The sequence below is a fragment of the Phocoena sinus genome, chromosome 13 (genome assembly GCF_008692025.1).
Source record: "Phocoena sinus isolate mPhoSin1 chromosome 13, mPhoSin1.pri, whole genome shotgun sequence".
Taxonomy (NCBI): Eukaryota; Metazoa; Chordata; class Mammalia; order Artiodactyla; family Phocoenidae; genus Phocoena; species Phocoena sinus.
The window spans coordinates 75492947-75517568 of NC_045775.1; the positions used below are offsets into that span (position 1 = coordinate 75492947).

The window sequence follows — 24622 nt, forward strand, 5'->3', positions numbered from 1 at the left end:
AGAATAGACTTTAAAAAGCACAAAATTATATCGTGGATAGTAAGGGAAACCTTATCTCATAAACTTTTGTTTTAAGAATTTGCATGCTTGGGTACCATATCACAATATGAAATAGATTTGTTAACTATTGATTACATCAAATTTTGACAGAGCCCCCCTCACATACATGCTGTACAAAGATGTTTGTCATGGGGTCTGTGGGCAATGTGTGCATGCCCAGCTTCTTACCAAAAATCAGATTTGCTCTGGGGGGAAAAAAAATTGCTGTCATGTAGAATAAAGATCCACAGACTTCTATAAAGAGCCAGATATTTTAGGTTTTTCAGGTCACATACAGTCTCTGTACAAATATTCTTCTTTGTTTTATTTAGTTTGGGGGCTTTGTTTGTTTGTTTTACAACCCTTTAAAAAGGTAAAAAACATTCTTAGCTCAAGAGCTATACAGAAACAGGCCCCAGAGGACCAGATAGGCCTGCAAGCTGGAGACTGCAGCTCCTGACTTAGAAAAACCATGAAGGTGAACAGAGCTTCCTTTGTCTGGGGTCTGTTCAAGGACCACCCTGTGGGCTCTTCTTTCTTAGCTGCTTTCTCTTGGGGCCGAATCATGTGTAAGTTTAGTCCAAATAAATATATGTCCTTCCTATGCTCTTATCTCTTTAGAGTATCAATCCCTGGAAAATGTACACTGTTAGAGGTAGTGAGAGGAGTTTAAGAAATATCCATAAGATCACAGAAAAATTGCCCGTTCAGAGTAAAGTCTGAGGCCTAAGAACTTTGGAAAACTTGCTGCCATCCATTTAATGACTTGTTTTTTTATATTTTTGTTTTGATGTTTAAGCTTAGAGAGATCCTGGATCCAGCTCTGGAACCCGTCCTTTTGAAACAGACTTTCATCAGTGGTGGACGAGTGCTCATTCGCCTTGGAGACTCGGACATTGATTACGATAAAAACTTCAGGTTCTATATGACGACCAAATTGCCAAACCCTCACTACCTGCCTGAGGTACGAGCTGCCGGCCTGAGAGGGTTTTAATGGTGTAATAGGTCTCCCACCTCTTCCCCTCTGCCACACCCTTCCTCCCCCCATCCTCCACTCGCTTCTCTTCTGAGTCCTGACCCTGATTCCAGTCGCCCTTCTGCTCACCTTCTGGTTGGAACTCAAATCCCTCCCCGCTTGGCCCCCAGGCCCCGCCCTGTCTCACTGCCCTGTGCTCCTTTTCGGCCCCTGCCTTGTTCTCCCAGGTCGCCAGCCGCTCCTCGGGACACGGGACACCACTCCCTTCTAATCATTCTTCTCTCTCCTCAGAACGATGCCATTTGTCCCCTCTTATTGTGGCTGAGAAATGAATCAGAGCCTAAGAGAGCCTCTGGGGGAGGGGGTACCCGTCAGTGTCTAAGTGTGCAGGTGCCCAGCAGACAGCCTGCTTAAGGACTCCGGTGACCGGCAACATTGCAGTATCATGATTCTAACATCCAGTGTCTGTACTTAGAGTTCTGGGGAAGGGGCATCTTGTCCCTTCCCCTTCCTCATGCTCTCAGACTATTTGAAGGGAGCTGTGTGAAGCCCACATCCATACACAGGTCTCTGAACCACGGTAAGATCCAGAAGAAGCCCTACTCTTGTGCTGCAGAGCCCAAGGCAGTTGTAACAGAAATGAAGAGAGCTGGGACCCCTTTCTCCCTTCCCGCAGGGGGCGCAGAGGGGCAGCTCTACCCCAGCAAAGCCTGCTGCAGACTCTGGTCCAGGCACAGCCACTCACTCTGTGGGGTCTTCCCTGCCCCACGGGCCTCCCCTTCTCTAATGGGGCCCAAGCAGTGAGGGAAGGGACTTCAATCAGAACTTCAGTCCTCCATCCTCCACTAAAAATCATCTTGGGATACAGCATTCCAAAGAGTATCATTTCATTTTAGTTACTGAATTCCTCATAGCTGTCTGTCTTCCCTAGATGTGTTCTGGTTGAATGAAATTGACACATTTCTTGCATAAAATGAGGGAAATGCTACTGATATTAAAAGCCTAGGTCAGGGTTTTCCTTGTCGACCTCAAGCAGTTTAATTACACAGCTGCTGCCAGAGCTCATATCCCAAGTTCCCTTTTAGAGTTGAGAAAAGTGACCCATGTCCTGACTCACAGCCTTTGGTTTCTCACTTTACTTAACTTTTGAGAGGGAACATCACACACCTCCCCAATACCAGCTCTGTGACTGCAGGTAAATTATTCCATTTCTTGGATCCTTGAGTCAATCAACTATAAAGTGGAGACAAAGGCCACTTCAAGGATTTGTTTATGAAGATTAAATAAGAATTATGTGTGTAGATAAAAAACAAGGTCCTACTGTATAGCACAGGGAACTATATTCAATATCCTGTGATAAACCATAATGGAAAAGAATATTTAAAAAGTATGTATATGTATAACTGAATCACTTTGCTGTACAGCAGAAACTAACACAACATTGTAAATCAACTATACCTCAATAAAATAAAATAAAAATTTTAAAGAATAATGTGTATACGGACTTCCCTGGCGGTCCAGTGGTTAAGAATCTGCCTTCCAATGCAGGGGATGCAGGTTCAATCCCTGGTTGGGGAACTAAGATCCCACATGCCACGGGGCAACTAAGCCTACACCGCAACTACGCCTACACCGCAACTACTGAGCCTGTGCACTCTGGGGCCCATGCACCACAACGAAAGATTCCGCATGCTGCGACAAATATCCCACATGCCACAACTAAGAGCCAACACAGCCAAATAAATAAATAATTTAAGAAAAGAATAGTGTGTATAAAATATATGACATTCAAACACTCTTATTATATTTGTGATTTTTGCTGTTGACTTATTCAATAACATCAGAATATTATAGTAACATTTTTTCATAAAAAGTATGAGACAAAGTATGTAAAGCTCTATGTATTATTAATAAGATCATCTTTTTAACAAAGACAAACTAAGTGAAAGTCGCTATAACTAAGTGATTTTTATTAGCATATATAGTCCTCACAAATACCCTATGCATTGTTCCTATTTTCCCAATTTTTAAGGATCAGGACCTGAACCTCAGAATGGACTGGCTTGTCCCACATCCCACATACACTGAAGGGTACAGCTAGCATTTGATCCCTGCTTCTTTCTAACCCTTCACTGGCTCACCTTTCCTTAAAACATCATTCTCTAATGGTGGCTTGAGATGGTTTGAGAAATGGTTTGAGAAACAAGATTATCAATCATGGTAGCAGGGAAAATCACATTATAATTTTGTGAGACTAGGATTTTATTGCTTGCTGTGTGTGGGGGTAGCGAGTTCACCATTAGACCCAGGATACAACCAGCTGGGTAATAATGAGCCCTATTCTAATAAAGAAAGCAGTTCCTACTTTATTAGTCTGAACTGATTACTCTATGCTTCTCTTCTAGGTGTGCATCAAAGTTACCATCATCAATTTCACTGTAACCAAATCAGGTCTGGAGGATCAGTTGTTAAGGTAAAAGAAAGGGGATGGGGGGGCAAAGGTTTCCTAATATTTTGTTTAGAAATTTTGACTAAGAAAAAGATTAGCTCGCAAATAGAGGATGGGAGCAAATGATGAAAGAACAAGTGAGGGGAGACGTAAGTTCGCATGTTTAAATGGGAGAGGCTAGAGGTAAAGCACCTTTTTTAGGTGTGACCAAGAATCACTTCACGGAGGTGATGGAATTTCAGAGTCTCCCATGTCGGGTTGGAAAGAACGTTCCAGGCACCATTTCAGCTTGGCACAAGCAACCGTTAGAGACAGAAATTGAATGACTAGAAGACATCAAGCACTGAGCAGGTTTTCCTAAGAGAAGATGAGAAGAAGCCATGGGAGCTGTGGGGTGCAGTTCTCTGAAATACAAGGTAAATAATCAGAACTTATACATAGTGCTTTGAATAGCCACTGGGACACCCAGCAAAAGAGGGCCTTGTGCATTAGGATGTGGCTGGTAGCATTAGTATTCAGCTAAGTAGTATTCAGGATAAGAACAATGAGAAATAGGAAAAGAAAAATAGAAGAAACTTCAGGGCCCTGACAAAGACCTAATTTAGGTCTCGTCACTTTGGCATCAGTGATGTCGTGCGGCTTGAGAAGCCTGAGTTGGAAGAACAAAGGATTAAGCTCATTGTGAGGATCAATGCTGACAAAACCCAGCTGAAAGCTATCGAAGAGAAAATCCTGAAAATGCTCTTCACATCTGAGGGAAATATTCTGGACAATGAAGAACTTATTGACACACTCCAGGACTCAAAGGCAAGTAAAATATTTTTATTATTTATAGAAAGTGTGTTAATTTGGGCTTCCCTGGTGGCGCAGTGGTTGAGAATCTGCCTGCCAACGCAGGGGACACTGGTTCGAGCCCTGGTCCAGGAAGATCCCACGTGCCGCGGGAGCAGTTAAGCCCGTGCACCACAACTAACTGAGCCTGCGCTCTAGAGCCTGCGAGCCACAACTACTGAAGCTTACGCGCCTAGAGCCCATGCTCTGTAATGAGAAGCCACCGCAACGAGAAGCCTGTGCACCACAACAAAGAGTAGCCCCTGCTCACCGCAGCTAGAGTATAATTGCTTTACAATATTGTGTTAGTTTCTGTTGTATAACAAAGTAACTCAGCTATACGTACACATATGTCCCCATATCCCCTCCCTTTTGCATCTCCCTCCCACCCTCCCTATCCCACCCCTCTAGGTGGTCACAAAGCATGGAGGTGATCTCCCTGTGCTAACCTGCAGAGTCTTTTAAAGCAAGAGCGGTAGCCACCCCCGAGATGCCGGGGCAGACACAATAAAGGGCCTGGCTAGCAGGCCCCTCACCAACCGAAGGAAAGGTAGATAAAATGTAACAACCGCTCTTCTTGTCTGCATTTTTCAAACAAGGCATGTCACATAAAGAACTGGGACAAGATATAAGTTGAAAGAAACGACACAATTACATACACATATTAATGTCACCCCACTTCAGGAAGCTTCCCTGGGTCTTCCCAGCTGGAATGAAGGGCTTCCTTCTTGGAACACCTGACTCCTTATCTGCACCTCTAATACAGCACTTGCCACTGTTTACCTTATGTCATAGCTATCCAATTACATGTCTTTTCTCTTCTGTTAGGTTGTTAAGTTCCCTGCAGCAAGAATCTATTTTACAAATTGTATGAGTTCTTGGCTTTCCCCTTTGCCAGCTCAGAAACCCATTTTCCTGGGTCTGCTAAGTTGTTACCACCCTTCTGTCTGCTATTTCCTCTTCCGTTCCTCCCATTTTTGTGGATTTGCAGTGTTTTTTAAAAATCCCTTCACTATAACTCTGTCATGGTTTCAGTAAGGAGTAAAGGTACATGTATTCTGACTGCCATCTTTATCTGTCAACTAGTTTCTGTTTGCAAGGATTTACCTTGAAGAGGTCCTTTCTGTAGAGTAGAGACAGGACTGATTGCTCCTGGGCTGCATTTCCTGCCACTTCCTGCCTGTAGTTCATACTCCCCTAAATTCCCAGAGGCCTCATTTAAAACTAGGTCTATCTTCCCTCACCACTGTGGAAGCCTCAAGTCTCTAGGACATAATGTCTATAAGTAGTTACTAAACTCAACTGAGGTGTATAGTCTTCCTAGTATTCTCTGGCCAAAAGAAAAAAATGGCTCGCTTTGCTTTCTCTTTAGCCCTGGGTTCTGCATTATCAGGGCCTGTGCTCACCAGGGAATAAAGCATTGTTTGTGGGTAGATCTCCATAATTCAACTGCTCCCATGTCAACCTCCCTTTTTCTACTCAGGTGTAAAGACTTTAGTTGAGTCCAGTATTGAGACTGGTGTTTCTCACTCAATTCTACCCTTTCTTGCCTCCTCAGGTTCCTAAGGGGTCAACATGGGGAGAATGTGAACCTTTGATTCCGGGGCACAGCTTCTGCACCAAGTCCCTCCCCCCACCATAGTGGGCTGGGGAGGACAGTCTAGACTTAGCCACTAACCACGTGCGGCTGTTGAGCCCTTGAAACGTGACTAGTCTGCACTGAGATGTGTTGTTAAATACACACCAGATGTCCAAGTCTTAATCCCCACAAATGCAAAAGTATCTCAATAAATTTTTATGTTGATTATATATTGATATATATCAAGATAGATTGGATTATATTGGGTTAAATATATTGTAAAAATTCATTTTACTTGTTTCTTTTACTTTAAGTTAGAAAAGTTAGAATTGTATTTGTGGCTCACATTATATTTCCAGTGGGCAGTGTGGCTCTAGACAGGAACCCGATGATCCCCTTCAATAGTGCAAATACTGACCAGCGAGCCCATAGTGATTGTTCACAGTCCATGCCCTAGACTCTGTGACTTCTTTGAGACACAGGATCTCCCAACCTAGGGATGTCCACACCTGAAGAAGATGAGGGGGAGGGGGAGAACAAGGACAGACAGCCATAGGGAAAGACAGAGAGACTGAGGGAGACAGAGAAAGGTACCTTGGAAAGCCCACTGGCCAGAAGGCTCCCCAGAACCACAAACCCAAAAGACAGAAAACCAAAAGAACAGCAACACACCTTGTAAACGTCTCCAACTTACTTACATTTTACAACCCTTCACAAACGACAGCTTCTACCCCTGAGTTTCCCTGTCTACACCTGAGATGCCAGGAAAAGAGAGAGAACGTTAGACTTGCTTGTTATTCGAGAGTGGGATGTGGTACCACTTCCTTCCAGCCTCTCTCCACCTGCCTCTTGTGGGCAGTTTCATGGGTGTCCCTTCTCCCTTCATACCTCCTTTTATTACGGGAGCCCAGAATCATTTGAGGACAAGGAAACTGGGGAGCAACTGGGTGTTAGAGTTTCCATGTCAGAAGTTATCCAGGCTCCAGGCTCTGAGAAGTTCTGCTCCACTTCTTCCTGGGCTCCTTGTGTTGCCTATTTCCATTTGCCCATCCCTAACTCTGCCTGGAAAGGAGGTCAGCTTGGCCAGAAGAAGGTCATTGAGTCCTGAGACTCAGTCATCTGTCTGGGGGTCCCCTTATTATAATCACAAATTCATCATCTCCTTCTTTCCTTCCCAGACCTAACTGGATATGTTCCCAAAATCCCACCATTTTTTGGAAACAGATCCTTAAGAACTTGTTTTCTTGTGTTTATTCAGATCACTTCCGGTGCCATTAAAATCAGGCTGAAGGAAGCAGAGTCCACTGAACAGATGATAAACGCTGCTCGTGAGAAGTATCGTCCAGTGGCCACTCAAGGCTCTGCTTTGTACTTTGTTATTGCGAGCCTCTCGGAAATAGATCCTATGTATCAGTACTCACTAAAATATTTTAAACAGGTAAGTGTGTTGTTGCTGTTGTTAGTGAAATTTATCACTGGCTTCTCTTTAAACCCTGTTGAGTTACTTCCTGCCTCAGGCAAATCATGAGTTTAGTTATTGGATAAAATCTTCCAAGAGTTTGAGTTCAGACTGTGGGTTAAGCACAGCCCTTAAAGACTCAGGTGCCCGGTATGCACAGAAAAATCCACAGAGGATGAAAAGAAAGCTTCTTTGCACGTTTCATTTTTTCTCTTGGCTTCTCAACTAACAGCTTGCTTGTTTTCCTTCTTACCTGCTTTTCTTTTCTTTAAAGAGTCCCAACTCCATTCTATTTCTCTATACTTTCTCTCCAGTAATACAGCTTCCTTTCCACTGTTAGAGTTTTCTGTGTTGCATCCCAAGTCTCAGATAGCTCTGACCTTATGCAGATTGGTTTCTGTATCTTCTTTTTTTCCAGAACTTGTTATAAAACTGGCTCTCCTCCCAACCCCTGGGTTTTATTTACAGGGGTTTTACTTGCCTTGTCCCCTTTCCTGTGTTCCTTTCCTACTTTCACCATGTAACTGGGAGAATTCCTTTGTTTATTTATGGTTTCTCCACCTGGTCTCCTATTCACAGTTTAATTTTCTCTGATGTCCCGTGAGTAGGATATTTTCAACTCTCATCCTCTTTTTTAATTTTTTTTTCCATATCCCTTTTTTTAGCATCTTTATTGAAGTATAATTGCTTTACAATGGTGTGTTAGTTTCTGCTTTATATCAAAGTGAATTAGCTATACGTATACATATATCCCCATATCTCCTCCCTCTTGTGCCTCCCTGCCACCCTCCCTATCCAATCCCTCTAGGTGGACACAAAGCACCAAGCTGATCTCCCTGTGCTATGTGGCTGCTTCCCACTAGCTATCTGTTTTACATTTGGTGGTGTATATATGTCCATGCCACTCTCTCACTTCGTCCCAGCTTACACTTGCCCCTCCCCATGTTCTCAAGTCCACTCTCTACATCTGCGTCTTTATTCCTGTCCTGCCCTTAGGTGCCTCAGAACCTTTTTATTTTATTTTATTTTACTTTTAGATTCTATATATATGGTATTTGTTTTTCTCTTTCTGACTTACTTCACTCTGTATGACAGACTCTAGGTCCATCTACCTCACTATAAATAACTTAATTTCGCTTCTTTTTATGGCTGAGTAATATTCCATTGTATATATGTGCCACATCTTCTTTATCCATTCATCTGTAGATGGACACTTAGGTTAATCCCATGTCCTGGCTATTGTAAATAGAGTAGCAGTGAACATTGTGGTACATGACTCTTTCTGAATTATGGTTTTTTCAAGGTATATGCCCAGTAGTGGGTCGTATGGTAGTTCTATTTTTAGTTTTTTAAGGAACCTCCGTACTGTTCTCCATAGTGACTGTATCAATTTACATTCCCACCAACAGTGCAGGAGGGTTCCCTTTTCTCCACACCCTCTCCAGGATTTATTGTTTCTAGATTTTTTGATGATGTCCATTCTGACTGGTGTGAGGTGACACCTCACTGTAGTTTTGATTTGCGTTTCTCTGGTGATTAATGATGTTGAGCATTCTTTCATGTGTTTGTTGGCAACCTGTATATCTTCTTTGGAGAAATGTCTGTTTAGGTCTTCTGCACATTTTTGGATTGGGTTTTTTGTTTTTTTGATATTGAGCTGCATGAGCTGCTTGTAAATTTTGGAGATAAATCCTTTGTCTGTTGATTCATTTGCAAACATTTTCACCCATTCTGAGGGTTGTCTGATGTCTTGTTTATGGTTTCCTTTCCTGTGCAAAAGCTTTTAAGTTTCATAAGGTCCCATTTGTTTATTTTTGTTTTTATTTCCATTTCTCTAGGAGATGGGTCAAAAAGGATCTTCCTGTGGTTTATGTCATAGAATGTTCTTCCTATGTTTTCCTGTGAGAGTTTTACAGTGTCTGACCTTACATTTAGGTCCTTAATCCATTTTGAGTTTATTTTTGTGTATGGTGTTATGGAATGTCTAATTTCATTCTTTTACATGTAGCTATCCAGTTTTCCCAGCACCACTTATTGAAGAGGCTGTCTTTTCTCCATTGTATATTCTTGCCTCCTTTATCAAAAATAAGGTGATATGTGTGTGGGTTTATCTCTGGGCTTTCTATCCTGTTCCATTGATCCATATTTCTGTTTTTGTGGCAGTACCATACTGTCTTGATTACTGTAACTTTGTAGTATAGTCTGAAGTCCAGGAGCCTGATTCCTCCAGCTCTATTTTTCTTTCTCAAGATTGCTTTGGCTATTTGGGGTCTTTTGTGTTTCCATACAAATTGTGAAATTTTTTGTTCTAGTTCTGTGAAAAATGCCAGTGGTAGTTTGATTGGGATTGCATTGAATCTGTACATTGATTTTGGTAGTATAGTCATTTTCACAATGTTGATTCTTACAATCCAAGAACATGGTATATCTCTCCATCTTTGGTATCATCTTGAATTTCTTTCCTCAGTGTCTTATAGTTTTCTGCATACAGGTCTTTTGTCTCCTTAGGTAGGTTTATTCCTAGGTATTTTATTCTTTTTGTTGCAATGGTAAATGGGAGTATTTCCTTAATTTCTCTTTCAGATATTTCATCATTAGTGTATAGGAATGCAAGTGATTTCTGTGCATTAATTTTGTATCCTGCTACTTTACCAAATGCATAGATTAGCTCTAGTAGTTTTCTGGTCGCATCTTTAGGATTCTCTATGTATAGTATCATGTCAACTGCAAACAGTGACAGCTTTATTTCTTCTTTTCTGGTTTGGATTTCTTTTATTTCTTTTTCTTCTCTGATTTCCATGGCTAAAACTTCCAAAACTGTGTTGAATCATAGTGGTTAGAGTGTACACCCTTGTCTTGTTCCTGATCTTAGAGGAAATAAGTTCAGTTTTTCACATTGAGAATGATGTTGGCTGTGGGTTTGTCACATATGGCCTTTATTATGTTGAGGTAAGTTCCCTCTATGCCTACTTTCTGCAGGGTTTTAATAATAAATTGGTGTTGAATTTTGTTGAAAGCTTCTTCTGCATCTATTGAGATGATCATATGGTTTTTCTCCTTCAATTTGTTAATATGGTGTATCACACTGATTGATTTGCATATATTGAAGAATCCTTGCATTCCTGGGATAAACCCCACTTGATCAAGGTGTATGACCCTTTTAGTGTGCTGTTGGATTCTGTTTGCTAGTATTTTGTTGAGGATTTTTACATCTATGTTTGTCAGTGATATTGGCCTGTAGTTTTCTTTCTTTGTTACATCTTCGTCTCAGTTTAGTATCAGGGTGATGGTGGCCTTGTAGAATGAGTTTGGGAGTGTTCCTTCCTCTGCTATATTTTGAAAGAGTTTGAGAAGGATAGGTGTTACCTTTTCTCTAAATGTTTGATAGAATTCACCTGTGAAGCCATCTGGTCCTGGGCTTTTGCTTGTTGGAAGATTTTTAACCACAATCTCAATTTCAGTGCTTGTGATTGGTTTGTTTATATTTTCTATTTCTTCCTGGTTCAGTCTTGGAAGGTTGTGCTTTTCTAAGAATTTGTCCATTTCTTCCAGGATGTCCATTTTATGGCATATAGTTGCTCGTAGTAATCTCTCATGATCCTTGGTATTTCTGCAGTGTCAGTTGTTACTTCTCCTTTTTCATTTCTAATTCTGTTGCTTTGAGTCTTCTCCCTTTTTTTCTTGATGATTCTGGTTAATGGTTTATCAAGTTTGCTTATGTTCTCAAAGAACCAGATTTTAACTTTATTGATCTTTGCTATTGTTTCCTTCATTTCTTTTTCATTTATTTCTGATCTGATCTTTATGGTTTCTTTGCTTCTGCTAACTTTTGGAGTTTTTTTGTTCCTCTTTCTCTAATTGCTTTAAGTGTAAGGTTAGGTTGTTTATTTGAGATGTTTCTTGTTTCTTGAACTAGGCTTGTATTGCTACAGACTTCCCTCTTAGAACTGCTTTTGCTGCATCCCATAGGTTTTAGGTCATCATGTTGCCATTGTCATTTGTTTCTAGGTATTTTTTGATTTCCTCTTTAATTTCTTCAGTGATCTCTTGGTTATTAAGTAGTGTATTATTTAGCTTCCATGTGTTTGTATTCTTTACAGATTTTTTCCTGTAATTGATATCTAGTCTTATAGCATTATGGTCAAACAAGGTACTCGATACGCTTTCAATTTTCTTAAATTTACTAAGGCTTGCTTTGTGACCCAAGATATGATCTATCCTGGAGGATGTTCCATGAGCACTTGAGAAGAAAGTGTATTCTGTTATTTTTGGATGGAATGTCCTATAAATATCAATTAAGTCCATCTTGTTCAATGTATCATTTAAAGCTTGTGTTTCCTTATTTATTTTCATTTTGGATGATCTGTCCATTGGTGAAAGTGGTGTGTTAAAGTCTCCTACTATGATTGTGTTACTGTCGATTTACCCTTTTATGGCTGTTAACATTTGCCTTATGTATTGAGGTGCTCCTATGTTGGGTGCATAAATATTTACAATTGTTATGCATTCTTCTTGGATCGATCCCTTGATCATTATGTAGTGTCCTTCTCTGTCTCTTGTAATAGTCTTTATTTTAAAGTCTATTTTTCCTGATATGAGAAGTGCTACTCCAGCTTTCTTTTGAGTTCCCTTTGCATGGAATATCTTTTTCCATTCCCTCACTTTCAGTCTGTATGTATGTGTCCCTAGATCTGAAGTGGGCCTCTTGTAGACAGCATATATACAGGTCTTGTTTTTGTATCCATTTAGCCATTCTATGTCTTTTGGTGGGAGCATTTAATCCATTTACATTTAAGGTAATTATCGATATGTATGTTCCTATTACCATTTTCTTAATTGTTCTGGGTTTGTTATTGTAGGTCTTTTCCTTCTCTTGTGTCTCCTGCCTAGAGAAGTTTCTTTAGCATTTGTTGTAAAACTGGTTTGGTGGTGCTGAATTGTCTTACCTTTTGCTTGTCTGTAAAGGTTTTAATTTCTCCATCAAATCTGAATGAGATCCTTGCTGGGTAGAGTAATCTTGGTTGTAGGTTTTTCCCTTTCATCATTTTAAATATGTCCTGCCACTCCCTTCTGACTTGCAGACTTTCTGCTGAAAGATCAGCTGTTAATAACCTTGTATGTTATTTGTTGTTTTTCCCTTGCTGCTTTTAATATTTTTTCTTTGTATTTAATTTTTGATAGTTTGATTAATATGTGTCTTGGCATGTTTCTCCTTGGATTTATCCTGTATGGAACTCTCTGTGCTTTGTGGACTTGATTGACTATTTCTTTTCCCATATTAGGGAAGTTTTCAACTATAATCTCTTCAAATATTTTCTCAGTCCCTTTCTTTTTCTCTTCTCCTTCTGAGACCCCTATAATTCGAATGTTTCTTGTTTAATGTTGCCCCAAAGGTCTCTAAGACTGTCCTCAATTCTTTTCTTTCTTTTTTCTTTATTCTGCTCTGTGGTAGTTATTTCCACTATTTTATCTTCCAGGTCATTTATCTGTTCTTCTGCCTTAGTTATTCTGCTATTGATTCCTTCTAGAGGATTTTTCATTTAATCTATTGTGTTGTTCATCATTGTTTGTTTGCTCTTTAGTTCTTCTAGGTCCTTGTTAAACATTTCTTGTATTTTCTCCATTCTATTTCCAAGATTTTGGATCATCTTTACTATCATTACTCTGAATTCTTTTTTAGGTAGACTGCCTCTTTCCTCTTCATTTGTTTGGTCTGGTGGGTTTTTACCTTGCTCCTTCATCTGCTGTGTGTTTCCCTAAATTCTGATTTTGCTTAACTTACTGTGTTTGGGGGGGGTCTCCCTTTTGCAGGCAGCATGTTCGTAGTTCCTGTTGTTTATGGTGTCTGCCACCAGTGGCTAATGTTGGTTCAGTGGGTTGGGTAGGCTTCCTGGTGGAGGGTATTGGTGCCTGTGTTCTGGTGGATGAGGCTCAATCTTGTTTTTTCTGCTAATGGGTGGGGTTGTGTTCCTGTCTTGCTAGTTATTTGGCATAGGGTTTCCTGCACTGTAGCTTGCTGGTCGTTGAGTGGAGCTGGGTCTCAGCCTTGAGATGGTGATCTCTGGGAGAACTTTCACCATTTGATATTATGTGGAACCGGAAGGTCTCTGGAGCACCAAGACCCTGTCAGCCACATGGCTCAGAAGAAATGGGAGACAAAAAGAAAGAAAGAAAAAAAAATAAAGTTATTAAAATTAAAAATAAAAAATTTTAAAATTATTAAAAAGAAAAAAGAAAAAGAATGAAAGAAGAGAGCAACCAAACCGAAAAACGAATCCACCAGTGATAACAGGCACTAAAAACTATACTAAAAAACAAAACGGACAGACAGAACCCTAGGACAAATGGTAAAAGCAAAGCTAAACAGGCAAAATCACACAAAGAAGCATACACATACACACAAAAAGAGAAAAAGGAAATATATATATATATAAATAGAAGAGAGCAACCAAATCAGTAAACAAACCTACCAATGATAATAAACTCTAAATACTAAACTAAAATAAACATAAACCCAGAAACAAAACCCCAAGTCTACAGTTGCTCCCAAATTCCACCACCTCAGTTTGGGATGATTCATTGTCTATTCAGGTATTCCAGAGATGCAGAGTACATCAAGTTGATTGTGGAGATTTAATCCGTGGCTCCTGAGGCTGCTAGGAGAGATCTCCCTTTCTCTTCTTTGTTCTCACAGCTCCTGGGGTTCAGCTTTGGATTTGGCCCTGCCTCTGCCTGTAGGTCGCCTGAGGGCATCTGTTCCCTGCCCAGACAGGATGGGGTTAAAGGAGCAGCTGATTAGGGGGCTCTGGCTCACTCAGGCTGGGGAGAGGGAGGGGTATGGGATGCGAGGCGAGCCTGTGGCAGCAGCAGTTACAACAGCCGGAGGCATGCCATGTGTTCGCCTGGGGGAGTTGTCCCTGCATCATGGGACCCTGGCAGTGGCGGCCTGCACAGGCTCCCGGGAGGGTAGGTGTGGATAGTGACCTGTGCTTGCACACAGGCTTCTTAGTGGCTATAGCATCAGCCTTAGTGTTTCATGCCTGTCTCTGGGGTCCACACTGATAGCCGCAGCTTGCGCCCGTCTCTGGAGCTCATTTAGGCAGTGCTCCAAATCCCCTCTCCTTGCACACCCAGAAACAATGGTCTTTTGCCTCTTAGGCAGGTCCAGACTTTTTCCTGGACTCCCTCCTGGCTAGCTGTGGTGCACAAGCTCCCTTCAGGCTGTGATCACGCAGCCAACCCCAGTCCTCTCCCTGGGTTCTGAACTCTGAAGCCAGAGCCTCAGCTCCCAGCCCCCACCCATCCCAGTGAGCAGACAAGCCTCTCAGGCTGGTGAGTGCTGGTTGGCACTGATCCTCTGTGCAGGAATATTCTCCTCTTTTCCCTCCGCACCCCTGTTGCTGTGCTCTCCTCCGTGGCTCCGAATCTTCACCCCTGCACGCTCCCCGTCTCTGCCAGTGAAGGGACTTCCTAGAGTGTGGAAACTTTTCCTCCTTCACAGCTCCCTCCCCGAGGTGCAGGTCCCATCCCTATTCTTTTGTCTCTGTTTTTTCTTTTTTCTTTTGTCCTACCCAGGTACATGGGGAGTTTCTCACCTTTTGGGAAGTCTGAGGTCTTCTGCCAGTGTTCAATAGGTGTTCTGTAGGAGATGTTCCACGTGCAGATGTATTTCTGATGTATTTGTGGGGAGGAAGGTGATCTCCACATCTTACTCCTCCGCCATCTTGAAGGTCTCCCCGCTCTCATCCTCTTTTAGGCAGCATTCTAGTATCTCCCAAAAGCAAATTTAGTGTCACAAAACTTTGGCAAGCAATGTCAGTTTACCCGAAGATTTCCAGGGGAGACAGAGAGTTTGCATCACTCATCACACAGCAAAATGTATCAAGCATCCACAGGGGTCCCCTCTGTTCAGCTCTGGAGTTTCTCTCAGCCCATCCCCCACACGGCCTCTCTGGCTGTTTCCCATCTACCAGCTCCCATTCCCCTCTTGTATTCTTCCCTTTTATGTGCAGAGAGCAGTTTAGCTCACTCTGGCTTCTTTAATCATTATGTGCTCACACCCATAATACAATTCAAAGGTGTCTCCATACACACCACTCACAGTAGAAAACAGTAATAATTGTAAATAGATCCTCTTTCCCTGCCACACATCTTTACTTCCTGCTACATGCCCTTATACCTGTAGTCAGTGCTGGCTCTCACTCCGGAGGCCAGGCCAGCCCAGGCCTCATGTTTTTAAAACACTGCTCTGTCCTCTGGGGATCCAAAATGGATTTTCACAGACATTGCCCATCAAACACAGTTCAGGTTCCAAAGCCACATCCAACCTGTCCCTGTTCTGTCTCTAGAGCCACATTTCCCACTAGTCCTCTTCCAGCAGCCAAATGGATCCATTCACATTCCCTGGACTCCCCAGATGCTTCTGTGTTTATGACCCTCTCTGTTTAGAATGCCTTGCCTCCCAGATTAAGTGCCACCTTCTCATTAAGTGAAGCCTGTGGATAAGGCTGCAGTCTTCTGGGGCTGGATGTCCAAAATGGTCACTTATGTGGCTGGGATGTCAACTCCTACAGTCACCTCTCCATGTGGCTTGGGTGCTCACAACAGGGCTGCCCCAAGAGGGCAGCTCCCAAAAGCAAATGTTCTAAGAAGCCAAGGTGGAAGCTACAAGGCCTCTTCTGACCTAGCTTTGGATGTCAGGCAGCATCACTTGTGCTATAGTCTCTTGGTCAATGGAGTCACTAAACCTAGCCCAGATTCGAGAGGAGGGGATTTAGGCTCCACTTCTCCATGGAAGGAGTAGCAAACAATTTGCAGCAGTCTTTCTCCAACACATGTGAATGCCTCATGTGGAACTTCCACCACTCTGCCTGGGGCGGTGGGCTCTTCTCTCCTGCTGAAGTCTGACCTCCCAGAAGGCAGGAAGGAAGTCTCACCCAACCCTGCTTCCCCCCGTGGCGCTTAGCACCATATGACACATCATGAGTGTCTCATGAGTGAAGAGGCCGTTTGCATCCCTCCATTAGAAATGGCTGTTGAAATATTCAAACAATTTTTATTTACTAGACCAAGCTTGGTTTTTCCTCTAGATGTCTTGTTTGGTGGTCAGGGGGCCGGCAGCAATAGGAGCTGCAGGAGAGAACGGAAATGAAGAATTGAGAGAAATGAGAGGCATGTTGTGTAGACACACCTGGGCTCTCTTCCAACAAGAAGTGCATCTGCTGTAGCAGCCTTTAGAAGCCATTTCTACTCGGGTCACAGCTCAGTTCCTAAAGGCAGGGGTTGCCGTTCTCACGCCTCTTCCTTTAGTTGGTGGGTGTTAAAACAAGCAAGGTAAAGATTAGTAAATCCTTTAATTCTATCTAAATGACTTTGATAACACTTTTCTCATCCTGGGTGTTTTGGAATTCATGCTTTTCAAGGTTTTAAAATCTCCTTCAAGAATTAAAAATGAAGATGCCCTGAAAATATCTTGAGCCAACAGAAAAAGGGTTATAGGATGAATCATCAAAACACTGGAGTTTTGCTATTTGCAAGGGAAACTAGAAACCCAAAACACAATTGTAGGTGACAGCCCTGACCAGGACATCCTCTACCAAACCCATCCATAATTCCATTTCACACTGAAGTTATTTGGAGTGTGTCAAGATTCACCATGTTTTATTTTGGCACCGAACTTACCAGGTCTTCACTGGACTTTTAACTCTCTGCCTCTTGTCAGGTTCTTAAAGAAAACTCTTTGCTTCTAAGTGTATTAAAGCAAAAACTCCATTATTCTTTGTTGACCAAACTTTCCAGAGAATTAACAAGGCTTTCCCAGTTCTCTAGAATAAGTGAATGCTTCCTCCAAGCCCTTTTAATTTTAGGGAATGGAGGCCTATCTTCGGGTGAGGAGACAGACAGTCAGATCCTTTCCCCTTGTGCTCCACCCTGTTAGCAGAATGAGTTGGGGGTGGTACAAGGTGGCCTGCACAAGGACAGTGCAGCATTTTTAGGGGCTTGTGAAGCACGCTTCTTGACCTTGATCTGCCTTGGCCCTCAGTTGGTCTCCAGTGTCCAATCTGCTTCAATCTGTCTGATCTCTCCATGAGCAATGCATCTCGATCCCTCTCAAGGTGACCAATGAATTGGGCAGCCCTTCCTCACCTGGCACCTTTGCCCCTTGTGCTGTGGATCCTCAAGGCCGAAGCCATAAGGATGGTCCTCTCATCCCTCATGAGACCCCAGTCTCTGCTGCAAGATCCCCTTGGCCATGACTTGCAGGCAAGCCCCTGAGTTCAGGCTCTGCTCAGATTTGTAACACAGCTCAAGACCCTTGGGAATTTCTGGATATCCCCTCCCCCTGCCCTTGTGCTACTTGGAAGTGACAGGAAATGGGTGGGGCTACCTCTATCCCTCTCACCTGAGCCTTCCATGCCACCACCTCTGCTGCCTTCCTGATATCCTTGTAATGTGAGGCACCTTTTGCAGAGGAGGCCTGTTCCCAAAATTTCCAGGTGGGAAGCAGGGTGGACGTCTTCTTTAAAGCTGGTTCCTCTTAAATTTCAAAGAAAATTCTTACACGTTCTTCCCACACCCTAAGAATTATCTTAGGAAAATGCCAAGAAGAGGGCATGACCTTACCTAGTCCTTACACCTCTCATCCAAAGTGATTATCAAATGTGAGTTGAGGATATGAGAAACTCGTTTTGCCAGGTCACCTTTATTTTGCATTTTCTGTCCAAAGTCAACATTATGCCTTTTCAATAGTCAAGAATTTGGCACTGGTCCATTTCTGGAAAATGGGGAGAGAAAGAGGAGTGCACAAAATAAATATTACATATAAATGTGTCAATTTGGGATGAATTCTGGACTTTTTCATGGTACAGTATTCACCACCTGTGCTGCTATTTACTCACTGAATTTGGGGGAGTCAGGGTGAGGAGCAGGGATATTTTTTCCTCCATGAAGTTGAATTAAATCAGAGACACTGATAGAGTTCTCTTTCACAGTTGTTCAATACAACAATCGAAACCTCTATGAGGACAGATGATCTACAGCAGCGCATGGAAATTCTACTAGAACAGACTCTCCTAACGGCTTATGTCAATGTCTCGAGAGGACTTTTTGAACAACATAAACTCGTCTACAGCTTTATGCTCTGTGTTGAGATCATGCGTCAGCAAGGAAGCTTAACCGATGCTGAATGGAATTTCTTTCTCCGAGGTTCTGCAGGATTGGAAAAGGTATCTGTGTCAAGATTAGATTGTGAATGTTATTAGATAGAGCCCACAAGCACCTACCAATGCTCCACGTGGCTGAAGGTTATACATTCAGCTGTGTGGCCCACTAGGGGTCAGGGACCCAGACTATAACTTAGTTCTGTCTTTAGTCACTATATAATGTTGGTAACATTTGACCTCTTTCTGCAGCAATGTCCTCACCTATAGAAAAGAGATGTTGGGAGTAACCAGTGAACTAGTAGATGGGGACATGTTTTGAAAAGTTGACCATCTTACAAATGGGAAGATTTGAAATCCAATAAAAGTTGTAATTCACAGATCTGGTCACACTGTTTGTGAAACAATGACCCCCCTCTTGCCTGAACCCATCTTTCATTATAAAGCACGGGAAGGACTAGAACTTGATTGTTGCCTTCTGTCATACCCTAATATTTGTCTAACTTGCCCCAGCCCCTCAAACTGGCCCTAACTCACCCATGTGCCACAGACCTGGTGGCCCACAGAACTGAGGCACAGTCCCCCAACTCTTGCCTGCAAGTCCATCCAGTCCAACTCTAAACTCTTGGCTCTGTCTTCAATCTCGAGCCCTACCCTTGGCCCCTATAGACCTGACACCTGCATATGTTTGCCAGTATTTGAGCCTCAGAGTAACACTGGGACATTGGACTTTGTGCTTCCATTTGACTCTCAGCACCCTGCACTCCCAGGACAAGCCCAAAGAAGACCTCTATACCAGATGGTCCTTCTTCCCTGACCCCCACCCACCCCGTATACATACGTATTCTGTTAATCCTTGCTTAACACTGTCTTTACTTCATAATCACAGTTAATAGTTATATAGGGTTTGCTATGTGTTTTATGTATATCTACTCATTTATTTATTTCAGTATTCCTGTTGGGTGAGTTCCTAATTTTATCACTAGTCTGAAGATAAGTTAATTAGGCACAAAGAGATGATGTAACTCATCATGATCACATACTTATTAGGGTTTGGAACCAGGAGTCAAACCCTTGCAGTCAAGTCTGTAGAGCTTGCCCTCTTACCCACCTCACTCTCTTACTGACTATTAGTCAGTCATTCAGCTAAGCCCTTCCCGGCATTGTCACTCTTCTTCCTTCACAGTATTCTTGTTAACAGCTGTGTTTACAGGTTTTTCAAGCAGAGGCTCAGAGAGGTTAAAGACCTTTCCAGAATCACATAACTAATAATCATAAAAACACTTAACAAATGAAATAAAAGAGGACTTCTTCAACCAGATAAAGAGCATATACAAAAACCCACAGCTAACATCATACTTAATAGTGAAAGCCTGGATGCATTCCACCAAGGATCAGAAACAAGAAGGATGTTTGCTCTCACCACTTCTTTTCAACATTGTAGTGGAAATTCTTGCCAGGACAGATACACAAGAAAATGAAATGAAAGGCATCCAGATTGGAAAGAAAGAAGTAAAACTACCTCTATTTGCAGATGACATGATTTTGTACATAAAAAACACTAAGGAATTTACTTTAAAAAAAACTATTAGAATTAATAAACAAGCTCAGCAAGGTTGCAGGATACAGGATCAATGTACAAAATTAATTTGGATTTCTTTACATTTGCAATGAACAATATAAAGTGTAACTAGCAATTCCATTTACAATGGCATCAATAATAATAAAATACTTAGAAATAAATTTAACAAAAGAAGTTCAAACTTATACTCTGAAAACTACAAAACAGGCTGAAAGAAATCAGAGGACCTAAATCTATAGGAAAACATCCCATATTCATGGATTAGAGACTTAATATTGTTAGGATGGCAATACTCCACACACTGGTCTACAGATTCAGTGATATCCCTATCAAAATTCTAACTGGTTTCTTTTCAGCAATTGCCAAACTGATCCTAAAATTCATACAGGTTTACAAGAGATCTAAATCCCAAAGCTTACTACAAAGCAGCAGTAATCAAGACAGCAACATATTAGCATAAGGATAGACATATGGGTAAATGGAATCAAATGTGAAAGTCCAGAAATAAAGCCATGTATCTATGGTCAACTGATTTTGACAAGGATGTACTGATACATACTACAACATGAATAAACCTCGAAAACATTAAGATGTTACAGGATTTGTATTTAGAATAGATAAAGAATTCTTATGAATCCATAATAAAGACCACCCAACTTAGAAATAGCCAAAGGAACTGAATAGATATTTCTCCAAATATATACATAAGCACATGAAAAGATGTCTGACCTCATCATTTATCAGGGAAATGCAAATCAAAATGATAAGGAGATGCCATTCACACCCACTAGAATGGTTAGAATCAAAAGACAGATAATACTGAGTGTTGGTGAACATGTGGAAAAATCAGAACCCTCATAAACTGCTAACAAACATGAAAAATGGTGCAGCTGCTTTGGAAAACAGTCTGGCAGCTCCTCAAGCAATTAAATGTAGAATTACCACATGATCCAGCAATTCCACTCCTAGGTATATATCAAAGAGAAATGAAAACATAGGTTCACACAAAAACTTAGACATGAATATTCATAGCAGCACTATTTGTAATAGCCAAAATGGTTAAAGCAATCCAGTCCATCAACTGATGAGCAGGTAAACAAAATGTGGTATATCCATAACAACAGAATATCATTCAATCATAAAGAGGAATAAAGTACTGATACATACCACAACATGAATAAACCTTGAAAACATTAAGCTAAGTGAAAGAAATCAGTCACAAAAGACCACATATTGTAAAATTTGATTCATATGAAGTATTCAGAAGAGGCAAATGGATAGAGACAGAAAGCAGTACCAAACTTTCAAAGTTTTGTTTCAAAGTACTAAATTTTCAAAGAACTAGTTTCAGTTTCTTAGGGCTAGAGGGCATGGGCAGATGGGAGGGGAACTGCTAAAGGATACATGGGGTTTTTTGAGGAGATGAAATGTTCTAAAATTGACTGTGGTCATGGTTACACATAACTGTGAATTTACTAAAATACATTGGATTGTATGCTTTAAATGGGTGAATTGCATGGTATATGAATTGTATCTCAATAAAGCCATTTAAAAATGTGGTATAAAACCTCAGGCAAATATTCATGAAATTTTCAAAGAACTAATTTCAGTCTACAATCACAGCTGTTTTTCTGTCTCTTTTTAAACTGTTTACCCACATGAAAGGGCTTCATGGAATATTGCCAGATGGCACAGTACTTTTCCCAGAAATTTCTGGGAATATATGAAATGATTAGACATATACACACTTAGCCCAGCTGGAATGAGATGTTCACTTGTCTTGCTACTGACTTTGCTATACTACTCAACTTTTCCTATCTCCTAGAGGTGAGAACATCTGGGAACTGGATTTAAAAACTAGTTCTCTAGGAAAAAATCATTAATATAAGAATATTTGAGGGGTGGGGAGAGACTGGTGTGACATGTTGGAGGACAGGCTAGAAGTAGACTTTACAGATTTTATTTTAACCCTTCACCAGATCAACTGCTTTCTGCATATGTCAACATGAAAAGTTTCATCAGCTGTACTTCTGTTCAAAGGCCAACAAATAGAATTGATTCAACACCATTTCTATCTCACTATATCTTATACTTGTCCTGGGTAAATGGTTATTTTTAACATTCTATTAGAGCTTGATTTTTCACTTAGACAAGGTGAAAGCATATTCTGTGGTTGTTTTTGTGACAACTTTCTGTCTTCTAATAGGAACGCCCACCTAAGCCTGAAGTTCCCTGGCTGCTTACTGCCATGTGGTTCGCATGCTGTGACTTAGAAGAATTATTTCCAGTTTTTAAAGAACTTACACAATACATAGTGTTACATCCTATTTCCATACGCATAGGTAAGACATCAAAAAGGCTCTGCTATATGGGGTTGTAAACAAGCTTGTGAATCCTAACTTTAAGGTCTCCTTTAACCTCTTCTCCAATATCAATATTTTTCACTAGGAAATGTCTTCATTATTAAGAAATTGTGAAATACGTGTTTTCCCAATTTCTTGAGTTGAATGCTTGGTCCATGAATTTTCAATATTTCATGTTTACTATTTTTTTTTTTTTTTTGCGTTGCGCGGGCCTCTCACTGTTGTGGCCTCTCCCGTTGCGGAGCACAGGCTCCAGGCGCGCAGGCTCAGCGGCCATGGCTCACGGGCCCAGCCGCTCCGCGGCATGTGGGATCTTCCCGGACCAGGGCACGAACCCGTGTCCCCTGCATCGGCAGGCGGACTCTCAACCACTGCGCCACCAGGGAAGCCCCCATGTTTACTATTATATCCATTTTAAAAAGATGCATTTACCTCTAGGTATTGCTTTAGCTGCATCCCATACTTTTTTTTTAACTTTTTATTGATGGATAACATACATATGGAAAAGTACACAAATCAGAATCAACAATTTGATTATCAAAAACCGACTGTACTTATGAGCCACCACCCAAGTCAAGAAATAGGCCAGTACCAGCATCACAGAATCCCCTTATCCTCCTTCATAGGACCCTTTCCCTCTTCCCCAGAGGTTATGCCTGCTCTAATTATAACATTTTATGTTACTCTTTCCCCAAAAGTTTTACTCTGTAGCCCTTTTGATTCTAAAAGTATACTTTTTAATTCAAACGCATTTACGATTTGGGGGTGCTATCATTTTATTGTTTATAATTTACTTACATTGTAGAAATTATACTCATGGTTTGCATGAAATTGATTGTTTGTAATTTATTTATACTTCAGTTTATGTAAAATGTTCCATGTGTGTCTTTGCTTGGATGCAAAAGATATGTAATCTTTTGAACTAAAGATCTGTAATCTTTAGTTCAAATCTATTAATTGTGGTGTTTATTTTACTGTCTTTTATACTAAATCTGTAAGGTTCACCACTATGATTGACAATTTCTCTTTGTAATTCTGGAATTTCTCCCATTATATCTTGTGGAACTGATGCTGTTAACTATAAATGCGTTTAGGATTATTATCTTTCTAGCAAATTATTCCTTTTTTATTAAATAATATTCCTCTTTACCCTGAATAGTGCTTTTTGCCTTAAATTATATTTTCTAAGGTTAATATTGTTACAGCAGGATTATCTTCATTAGTATTCCCCCTTTATATATTTCTACACTCTTCCTTTTCAAGTCTTTTGTGTCATCGTCATGTTTTCGGTGTATCTTTAGTTGGATTTTGCTGTTTTGAGCAATGTGAGAGTCTCTCTTTTTAAACGGGCAAGTTTTAATCCAATTATTGTAAGGATGGTTATTGATCTATTTCAGTGGCTCTCAACTATGGAAGATTTTGTTCCCCAGGGGACATTCAGCAACATCTGAAGACATTATTGGTTGCCATGACTGGGGTGGTGCTGCAGGTATCTAGTAGGTAGAAACCAGAGATGTGACTAAACATCCTACAATGCTCAGAACAACCCTCCACAACAAATGACCACTTGGCCCCAAATGGCAGTAGTGGCAGGGCTGAAAAATCCTGATCTATTTGGATTTACATCTATCATCTTATTTTGTGGGGATTTTTTTCCATGGCAGGCTTTTTCTTTGCTTCATTTTTATTTCTTCTTTCTTGCCTTCAAGTGAATTGTCCACATTCTTTTTTTTATTTCCCCTGTACTGATTTGAAGTTCTGTGTTCTATTGCTTTTTTTTTTTTTTTTTTTTTTTTGCGGTATGCGGGCCTCTCACTGCCGCAGCCCCTCCCGCCGCAGAGCACAGGCCCCAGACGCGCAGGCCCAGCGGCCACGGCCCACGGGCCCAGCCGCTCCGTGGCACGCGGGACCCTCCCGGACTGGGGCACGAACCCCCGTCCCCTGCATCGGCAGGCGGACTCCCAACCACTGCGCCACCAGGGAAGCCCTATTGCTATTTTTAGTAATTATTCTTCTACTTCTCATATGAATGTTTATTTACCTGAATATACCTAGTAAGTGTGGTGGTTTAAAAGCTACATGAACCAGAATTTCTGGGATCCTAATATGTTCATTTGATTTCTAAATAAAGACTAGAAAAAATAAAATACTCTTCAATAAATAAATCAAATAAAAATTATGTTTC

General features: G+C 41.2%; 1 protein-coding gene across 1 annotated transcript in view; it reads left to right on the plus strand.

Moving 5' to 3' along the window:
• DNAH6 (dynein axonemal heavy chain 6) overlaps positions 1-24622 on the plus strand; it is a 293512-nt gene that overhangs the window by 205508 nt on the left and 63382 nt on the right. Inside the window, exons 57-62 of the mRNA XM_032653510.1 lie at positions 839-1003; positions 3421-3488; positions 4091-4271; positions 7133-7312; positions 18325-18558; positions 22281-22416. Coding sequence (XP_032509401.1) covers positions 839-1003; positions 3421-3488; positions 4091-4271; positions 7133-7312; positions 18325-18558; positions 22281-22416 — 964 coding nt within the window. The remainder of the gene's footprint in view (positions 1-838; positions 1004-3420; positions 3489-4090; positions 4272-7132; positions 7313-18324; positions 18559-22280; positions 22417-24622) is intronic.